The sequence below is a fragment of the Urocitellus parryii genome, chromosome 7, assembly GCF_045843805.1.
Source record: "Urocitellus parryii isolate mUroPar1 chromosome 7, mUroPar1.hap1, whole genome shotgun sequence".
NCBI classification, from domain to species: domain Eukaryota; kingdom Metazoa; phylum Chordata; class Mammalia; order Rodentia; family Sciuridae; genus Urocitellus; species Urocitellus parryii.
Window position 1 is genome coordinate 181,827,506 of NC_135537.1, and position 9,234 is coordinate 181,836,739.

The window sequence follows — 9,234 nt, forward strand, 5'->3', positions numbered from 1 at the left end:
GCCTCGGGGCACAGCTGGCACAGCTCAGCATGCAGGCCCGGCTCCCCCTCTCCGCACCTCACCACGGTGGGGCACAGAGTGGTCACCCACACCCACTGTGACCCCTCTGCCCTTCACCAGGGCGTGGCACGGGCTGAGCCAGAGGCCCTGGGGACATTTCTGCAGTGTGTGCGTGGGCTCTCCAGAGCCAGGGGCCCCAGCCTCTTGGGACAACTGGATAAACTCCCCATCTGATCACCGGCTGCCCTTCCTTTCACATTTCAAGATGTCAAAGGAACCTCCCAAAGCCCCTGGAGCAGCCGGCTGGGAGCCTCAGTGTCCCCAAGGTTACTGCCACCCCTGCCCAGGGCAGAGGCACAGACCCCGTGCCATGTGGCCCTGGCTGACTTTTTCAGCTCCTGAGGGCTGGGAGCTGTGTCAGTCCCTCTGGGTCACAGACACCTGCATGTTCACCTGTAAATAAAGTTCCTAAACAGTATTCTCAGGGGGTCTGTGCCTGGTGGTCTCCATGCTCAGCCCTGGACTATTAGGCAAGGGCCCCTACCTGGACTTGACTCACTTCCTGGGGCTGTTGTAGACTGAATGTCATTTTCAAACAGTGTCCCTGGACTGGACATTGTCCTAGAATTCAGGTTGCTACTATCATAGATGAGTTCAGAAAGTGGATTCCGTGTGTTTTATGAAATGAAAGGCTTTTACAGGGCTCTGGCAGTGGTTTCCTCCCACCCCAGGCCCATATGGAATGGAGTGCAGGGACCCCACTAGAGGGAGAGGACCCTCTGTCTAGTTTTTCAAGGCTGAGTTTCTGGGCAGGCAGAGGCAGGCAGAGATAGAGCCAGACCCTGGTGTCACACAAGAAGCAACCCAAGCCAGAGGGTGCCCTTTCACACCTCATCCCCAGCAGCTCAGAAAGAAGGACCAGCTCTGCCCAGCAAGGTCCCAGGACTAAACCTGTCACCACCAAGAACCAATGAGAACCCCCTGGGGCGGATGCGGGGCTGTGGGCAAAGGAAGGCAGTGGAGCCAAGCAGGGGTAACGCCAGAGGCCATGTCCGGCTGCCTCCAGTGGAGGGGTCAGAAATGTCCCTGGTGCCTCACACTGATCAAGGTCCCTGCCCTCCTGTCTTGGGATCCCCAAACGCACCCTGAAAGCATGGGCTGGGGATCCCACCCTGTCCCAGGCCACCCTGTCCCAGGCTACCCCCTACAGTTCTTGTGCCATTGCACGGCTCAGACTCGAGGACAACAGTGTCCCTTGCTATGGCGGCATCCCCCCCAAGGGAGGAGGTAGGGCATATGGGGTCTCCCCTTCAGCAGAGGAGAGGCCGTGTGACACCCCACGTCACAGGAGCGGCGGTGCTGGCTGTGTGTGCCCTGGGGCGTCACAGCTCGTTGTGGAGTGGCCGGCACTGTGGAGACAGCTTCTCCTCCAGGACGCCCTCGGGGGCACACACCCAGGGGTCGTGGGTCTCCCACTGCCACTTGGCCAGGCGGGTCTTCAGCGCCTCCAGGACCTGGGCGAAGCGGGGGTCGGCAGCCAGGTTCTGGGTCTCGCGGGGGTCGCGGTGCTCATCGTAGAGCTCCCAGCGGTCGCGGTAGTAGTAGTGGTGCAGGTCCTTGTACCAGCCCGTGGGCTGGCCGGCCACAGTGCGGTTCAGGAGGTCCTGAAAGGTGGGCGAGACGTAGAGGTCCTGGTCCACGGGGAAGGGCATCTTGAAGCCCAGGTTGTGCACCAGGCGGAAGTTCCGGTGGTACACAGAGCGCATGGGGTAGGACATGGTGACCTCATGGTGGCTCTGGCTGCCAAAGACGGTGGCCCAAAGGGGCTCTGCCTCCAGTGCTGGCAGGAGGGACCGGCCCGTGAGCTGGATGGTTTTGGAGCCAAAGATGGTGTAGCTGGGGTAGGAGAGGGAGAACCAGTCCAAGATGGTGGGCGTGAGATCTGGAAGCAAAGGAGAGGGCGCTTCAGGAGGGTCCCTGAGGGCAGAGCCTGGGGAAGAGCTGCGTCTAAGCCACCTTGAAGCCACCGCCAGCAGGGGTGCTGCTTTGGGAGGACACCCTCAGGGTCCGGCCATCCCTGGGCCACTTGGTCTCTACTAGTATAACCAGAGGCCCTGCCTGGTGATACTGGAGTCCTTCTAAAACCCAGGAAGTGCACGCCCCAGGCAGGGAGCACTTCACGCAGCGTACCGTCACAGCGTCCCTGGCTCAGGGTTTGGGGCTAAGGGAGACATGGGCCTGAGCTGGAGGGAACCCAGGGGCCCAGCTGCCCTGACCAGCCTGCCCGCAGCTCCTGTGAGCAGAGGGCAGAGCACAGCCAGTTCTGCCCGGGCCACGCTCTCCTCAGCCTCTCTCAGTTTCCTGCACCTGTGCTTCTGCCTACGCAGCCGCACTGTGGGACTCGACAACCCAGGGCCGCCTTAGGGCACCAGGAGTAAGTGCTTCTCAAAGTGGGGCCCCAGGCCCATGGTGCTGGCACCCCTGGGCACTGGTCAGGCACTCTGGGGTGTGATTTGGACGTTAACTCACGTGCCAGGTGATTCTGGTACTCATGCATGTAAACGGGCCGCTGTCCCTTCCCTGCCTGGGTCACACTGCAGAGCCGGGCCTGGCCCGTAGCAGTCCCAACAGATGGCCACTTCTAACCCTCCCCTGCACGAGGCAGACACAGCCATACCTAGGAGGCTCACGAAGGCCTCGCTGACCTGGCCCCAGCGCTGCCGGTGCTCCGGAGAGGACACCAGCAAGGGCTCAGCGGTACCCGGCCAGTACAGGTTGGTCCTGCCGCTGGGGAAGGGGATCCCATTGTCGGATGTGAAGATGACCAGGGTGTTGTTCAGGACCCCGGCTCCACGCAGCTCCTCAAGCACAAGCCCGATCCCTGTTGGGGTGCAGGGGCACAGGCTCAGCTGCAGGCGTGAAGACGGACTTGGGCAAGTGTGCTCACCCTGTACCTCATTACCTGGCCGCTGGGCTTTGTCACTTTCTGGACTTCCAACACCCCTGGTGCCCCCCACCCACATACTGGGGGTTAAGCCCAGGGCTGGAGCATGCTACCTCCCCAGAGCCCCCCGTGATCCTTCCTGCCAACCCAGGCCTCTTGCTCAGGGGCCTCCAGGGACCTGGTCATCCCTTGTCACCACCGGCATGCCCAGGCGGCTGCTCCTGCCCCTCACTGGTTTCTGTATTTTCTGGAATTTCATATATATCCAGTGAAGTCAAGAGGGACAGCCTGAAGACAGACTTTCCCTTCACCCACCATTACCGGGACCCCTAAAGGCACCAGCGGAGACGTGATAAAAGCCCCCACCTTCTACAGCAGGCTCAAGGTGCACCCCCTAAAGATATGTCCACCCCCAACCTGAGAAGATGACCTTATTTGGAAAAGGGACTTTGCAGATGTAAGTTAAGGATTTGGGGACAAGAGCATCCTGAAGTCCCCAGGTGGGCCCTAAACCCCATGACAAGGGTGCTTGTAAGAACAGGAGACAGACAAGACCCAGCAAAGGGACACGAGGTGGAGGCTGAAGCTCAGCAGCGCTCCCACAGCTGAGGGACCCCAAGGGCTCCCCGCTCCAGAAGCTGGACAGGCTGGACACCCCCTGAGCCTTTGGAAGGGGTGAGGCCAGTCAGACCTTTACCTCGGACTTCTGGCCTCCAGGAAGAGCACAAATATCTGCTGCTTTAAGCACCGCCGTTTGTGGTACTTGGTTATAGCAGCCACAAAAATCCAGCACACCTCCCGGGTCCCGCCTCAGCACAATCCAGGCAGCTCCCACCCAAACCTGACTCGGACCCCATTGCTGGGAAAGTGTTTGGAGTCTTCACTTAGCCTCTGGGGCACCTGAGGGCCTGGCCAGGAGAATTCTGCAGCAGGTGACCTCAGAGAAGGATGAGGTGCCCCTGGAGACAGGGCCACCTGTGCCTGCCCAAGCCTGAATGCAGGCTCTGCCCAGCCTGGCACAGGGCCTTCCACACCGACCCTTGCTCACACTCTGCTGTGGGTAGGACCCTCCTCTGCTGACCCAACCCAGCTGAGGGGCACCCAACCCAGGGCAGGGTTCGAAGCCTGCATTCCTAGAACCCACCTTGGTCCATGCGGCCGATGGTGGTGTACTGAGCAGCCAGGTCAGCTCGGGCTACTGGGGTGTCGGGGACAAAGTAAGGCACCTGGGGAGGCAGGAGGGTGGGAAGTCAGGCTCAGATTGGGGGACCCACCACTGAATTGGGGTAGGAGACACAGGTGCCAGCCACCCTCTTCCTCCCGTGGATGGATCAGGGGAACAGCTTTGCTCTGGAGGGTCACCTCCCGTCTCCAGGGCGCCCTGTGGCCCCATGGAGGGGGTCTGAACCCCACTTAGGCAGAGGTCTCCTCCTCTGGGACCAGGGGCGCGAGCCGGGCAGGGTCCTGGGTTCAGGTGGTCACGGCAGGGACCCCTCCTACCAGCACATCCTGAGGGTCGTAGACCTGGGGTGTCCAGTCTGGGATGCGCCCCATGCCGCTGTCCCCGTTGCCAAACTTCTCACAGAAGGCTCCGTACTGGGGCTGCGAGTGCCCACAGCGGTGGGGGTCGTGGAAGGCAACGTACAGGAAGAAAGGCCTGAATGTGGGGGAGGCTGGCTGTCCAGGTCGAGGTCGGCCAGCTGGGCCCACCACCCTGAGGGCCCTGTGCTATTCAGCCAGGACGCATCTCGCCTCGCCTACTCCTCTACCTGAGGGTCTCCATCACCTCACTGCCTCGATTTCCCCACGTTCCTTCTTCCTCTGCCCTGAGTGTCCGGGACCTTCTCTCCCCACCTGCCCCAGCAGCTGGGGGCTCCAGGAATCCCCACTGAAGACTCTGGGATGTGTCCAGGTTAACCAGGGAGAGCAATGCAGGGGGCCTCCCCGTACCTGTCATCCTGAGTCTGCAGGAACTTCCGGACCAGCAGCTTAATCCTGGTGATGTTCCGCCCCACCTGGAGCACGGAGTCATTCTCCTCTGTGTGTGCAAAGTCAAACGGGTACACGGTCTCCGGCCCCACGTGCTTCTTCCCGATGATGCCTGGGGGTGGGCAGAGGCTGGTCCAGGGTCCTCTCTGTCCCCCTCACACCCTTAGCCCAGTGTGCTACAGCGGCAGGCAGATGGCCCAGACCCTTGGTGGGTTCTTGTGCAGCCCCAGCCCAGCCAGGAGGCTGCAGCCCAGGTCCTTGGGACAAGGACCCAGGGCAGAACTCAGGGTAGCTCAGGGGTGGACTTCCCAGGCTGTGACTTCTCTCTACAGGGCAGAGGGGGATGGCGCCTCACCTGTGCGCACGCCGGCCTGGCTGAGCAGCAACGGCAGGCTCCGCACCTTGTCGAAGGAGTTGAAGTGGTGCACGTCCTGGTGCAGCCCATACATGCCATTCTGGTGCTGCGGGAAGGACCCCGTAAGGCTGGCCCCAGCTCCTGCTCTCGCCGCTCACCCACGCCCCTCTCAGATGGCCAGCACCCAGGGAGATCTCCTCCCCGACCTGCTTCTTGCTAACAGGCCCCTCCATGGCAGCAGGGCCAGGGCAAGAGGAAGAGAACCTGGAGGTGCCCGGGACAGGCGGCTTTCACTCCCCTCTCTGTGAGCCCTGCACCTTCCACCTTTCCGCTACAATCACACCTTGCAGATTAGGAGGGAACCCTTCTTGCTATTGCCTTGATGACCTAGGCATGTTATGCTGTCAAGGAAACCACACACGTGAAAGCTGCAGCTGGTCTAGGAAGAGGGACCGTGAGGAAGAAAGGAAGAGCCCTGCCTCCCCACCCCCATTGCCCAGAAGCCAGGGGCCCCTCAGGAGACCCACGGTGACCACGAGCACCTTCTGCTCAGCACGGCCTCCCGGGGCAGGCGTGGAGCGCGCACACCTGCTTACAGCAAGGGACTATCACAAGACGAACACGCAGGACAAGAGCCCAGACGCCCACGATCACACAGCTCTCCTCACAGCAGCCAGAGGTGGAAGCCACCGTGTGCACCGACAGAGCCGACCGGCACCATGGGACCACTTGTACCAGGGAACGTTATTCAGCCTCAAAAAAGAGGAAAATTCTGACCCATGCTATAATGGGGACAAACCTCGGGGACATGCTAGGTGAAACAAGCTGGTCACAGAAGGACAAATGCTGTACGGTCCCACCCACGGGAGTCCCTAGTTGTCAAATTCAGACAGAAAGCAGAAGGGGGGTGCTGGGCTGGGGAGGAGCCCTGGGGGTCAGAGTTCAACAGGGACAGGGTCTCCGTTTGGGAAAAGGAGCAAGTTCTGAAGATGAACAGGTAGGGCTGAGCGAAGTGAAGGCACGCACTAGTGCCACGGGATACAAGAGGCTGAGGCAGGGCATTGCAAGTTCAAGGCCAGCCTGGGCAGCTGAGCAAGACCCTGCCTCAAAATAAAACTGGAAGAAGGCTGGGGTGCGGCCCAGTGGCAAAACACTTGCCCAGCATGTGCGAGGCCCTGGGTGCCATCCCTAGTACTGCAAACTAGTAAATACACGTGAGGATGTCAAAGTCACGTCCTTCTCACAACAGTAAAAGAGCAAGCGCCTTAACGGCACAGGTCCTGCCACGGGGGGTGCCCCACACCGAAAGGCAGCAGCTGGGCTAAGTGTGCAGGCTGCTGCATGCTCTGCCCACAGAGCTGTGTTCGGCCAACCCCTCGGGCCCTGTGAGCCAGGTCTTGCTGGGCCTCCACTTTATGGGTGAGGAGACTGAGGCACAGGGAGGGAGGAGCCATGGAGCCTGCTCTGCTGGTGGGTGCGGAGTCAGAGCCGGGGTCTGCCCTTGACACTGGCCACTGTGCCTGCCTTGGGGACGGGAGGGAAGTGGCAGCACCCTAGGGAGGCGGGGGTCCTGAGGCTGGGCCCTGGGCCCCTGGCGGCCCTCACCTGGGGCAGGCCTGTGAGGAGGCTGGCACGGCTGGGCGAGCAGCTGCTGACGGAGGTGAAGGCGTTGCGGAAGACGAGGCTGCGGCGGGCCAGGGCGTCCAGGTGAGGGGTGGCGATGGCACTGTTGTTGTACACTCCACTCTCAAAACCTCCATCGTCCGCTGGGGGAGGCAGGAGACAGGGCATGGGGCTGGGTCAGAGAGACAGTGTGTGGGAGCGGGGAGATGGGTCCTGCTGCGGAGACTTGGGTCACAGATGCCGGGGAGGACAAGACACCCAGCGGGCAGCACATCTGAGTGGTTGATACAAAGCAGGCATAATATCAAGGGCATGTGACACCCAGGCAGGCGTGACAACTCACACGTGAAACTGGGCAGGCATGACACCCCACACAAGTGATACCCAGGCGGGCATGACAGCCAGGCGGCATACCTAGCAGGCAGGGATAAGACCCAGGCGGCCTGGTATCCAGCAAGCATGGCACCCAGGTGGGTATGTTATGAAGGGGGCCGACGTGCTACGCATGAGGCAGGACAACCCCACAGCTTGACATCCACGGGTGCGTGATAGTCCAGCACAGTACAACCCGGCACGTCACAGGGGGTTGCTGGCCACAACGCAAGCTTGTTGGCATCCCAAGCTCTATAGCTGTACAAGGCAGTGGCCAGGAGAGCTGGCCCTCTGAGAATCCTCCTCTGTGCTTCCATCCCCGCCTCTCACTGATACACAGCCCCCTTCCCCAAAGCCTAGAGACCACGAAGCAACTGAAGCCCAGAGGTGAGGTGCAGAGCCCATGTCCACACAGCGGGGCAGTGGGGAGTGGGAACAGGCCTCCCAGCTCCTACAGCCACACCAAGCTTCTTCCCTCTGCTCTGGGAGCCCCAGGGCAACCCCCCTCTACACCTGCCTCAGAGGCTGCCCACTCCTTGAACAGAGGTGAATGGCCAAGGTCCAGCTGGGCCACCATCCTCCATCCTGCTGGACATACTGGGCATGAGTGATGGCAGCCCGGCAGCCTGGGAGGGTGGATCAGGATGCTGAGGTCCTGCCGTTTAGAATGCATCCTGCCACAGCCGAGGAGGAAATACTGCCCTGGTCCAAGCCCACTCAGACACCTTACACTTGGCTGTGGCCCAGCAACTGACTGACAAACTCCACCTTGGATTCATACGTTGAAGTCCCAACCCCAATGTGACTGCTGTTGACAGGGTCTTTAATGAGGGTTAAATGAGGTCCTAAGGGTGGGGTCAAATCTAAGGACTGAGGCCTTCCCCTGCCATGTGAGAAAACAGCAAGCCAGGAGGAGAGCCCTCCCCAGAACCTGACCTTGCTGGCAGGGGGGCCTTAGAATCATGAGAAATAACTGTCTGATTGTCAGACGGCTGGTCTGCGGCTTCTTGTTACTGCAGCCCAACCTAAGGCAGGCCCAACCCTGGGGGCCCCATTGTCTGGGCTCAGGAAGGCTCCGGCACTAATCCTGGTCTGGACAGGATGGATCCCGGGGCAGACTCTTCTCCCTTGCCCCTGGGAGGGGGGCTGACAAGAGAGCTGTTTACCTTACAATTAGCTGAACGGCCTGCCCCAGACCACAAAGTTAATCAGAGAGTGGGCCTGGCAGGAAGCCAGACCTCAAAAGGGTTTGAGGTGTCACATGCCAGTCCTGGTCACCCAAACAGGAAGTCTCATGAGCAGCAGGGCCTGCAGGAACTTGGGGTTTCTGAGAGGCTGTGTGGGTTGTGGGGGCCCGGAAAGCTGAGCCACACCTTTGGAGCCTGAAAGGGGAAGGTTAAGCTCTCAGGGTGAGGAGGGGCACCTGAGAGGTCTCCAGTCGCCCTCTGGGCACTGTTGACCCCTGTTGCCCAGCTGGTTCTGCTGGCACCCTATAGGGCAGCCTTGGCTGCTCTGGATACTGCTAGGGGATTTGCAAGGCCAGACGGGAATAGGGACAGAAGTCGGGGTACTGAGCAAGGGAGCTGACCCTTCCAAACCCCACTGCATTCTCCACTGAGACAACCACGAAGAGTTTGTGGGCAGCAGTGAGGAGCGATGGGGTGGGAACGGCAGTGACTCTGTACAGCCGGGCACGCTGGGGTCATCACCAAGCACTGCTGGGGAGAGGGCAAGTGGCCGCTTTGTGGGGCAGCAACAGGTGGCCGTGGGAATAGTAGTGCCCAGGTGGCTACACTCACCTAGGATCAGCAGCACGTTCCGGGGGCGCGCCCGGCAGAGTCCCAAGACCAGCAGCAGCGCGCAGCAGGCGGGCCCGGGGCTGTGCATGGCGACCGCGGTCCGCGCGCTCTGCCGGGTCACCGGCTCCGCCCCGCCCCGCCCCGCGATCACG

At 61.1% G+C, this 9,234-nt stretch overlaps 1 protein-coding gene across 2 annotated transcripts; it reads right to left on the reverse strand.

Moving 5' to 3' along the window:
• Positions 1-680: 680 nt before the first annotated feature.
• On the reverse strand, positions 681-9,181 carry Sgsh (N-sulfoglucosamine sulfohydrolase). 2 transcript variants are annotated; one of them, XM_026408402.2, is made up of 8 exons: positions 9,083-9,181; positions 6,894-7,054; positions 5,289-5,394; positions 4,895-5,045; positions 4,469-4,601; positions 4,089-4,170; positions 2,678-2,881; positions 681-1,942 (listed from the first exon to the last, which is right to left on the reverse strand). In XM_026408402.2, the coding sequence occupies exons 1-8, from the start codon at positions 9,168-9,170 to the stop codon at positions 1,383-1,385; spliced, it is 1,485 nt and encodes a 494-aa protein (XP_026264187.1). In that variant the 5' UTR covers positions 9,171-9,181; the 3' UTR covers positions 681-1,382. The 2 variants fall into 2 exon arrangements, with proteins under 2 accessions (XP_026264187.1, XP_026264186.1); XM_026408401.2 differs by having other exon boundaries at positions 4,445-4,601.
• Between the last annotated feature and the right edge of the window lie 53 nt (positions 9,182-9,234).

Excerpts from the sequence above, each read along its gene's own strand:
- Sgsh (XM_026408401.2), bottom strand. The coding sequence starts at position 9,170 with ATGCACAGCCCCGGGCCCGCCTGCTGCGCGCTGCTGCTGGTCTTGGGA. Across the intron at positions 5,395-6,893 it reads TCCTCACAGGCCTGCCCCAG|CACCAGAATGGCATGTATGG; the intron begins GTGAGGGCCGCC and ends TCCTTCCCGCAG. Across the intron at positions 5,046-5,288 it reads CCAGGCCGGCGTGCGCACAG|GCATCATCGGGAAGAAGCAC; the intron begins GTGAGGCGCCAT and ends GCCCACCCCCAG.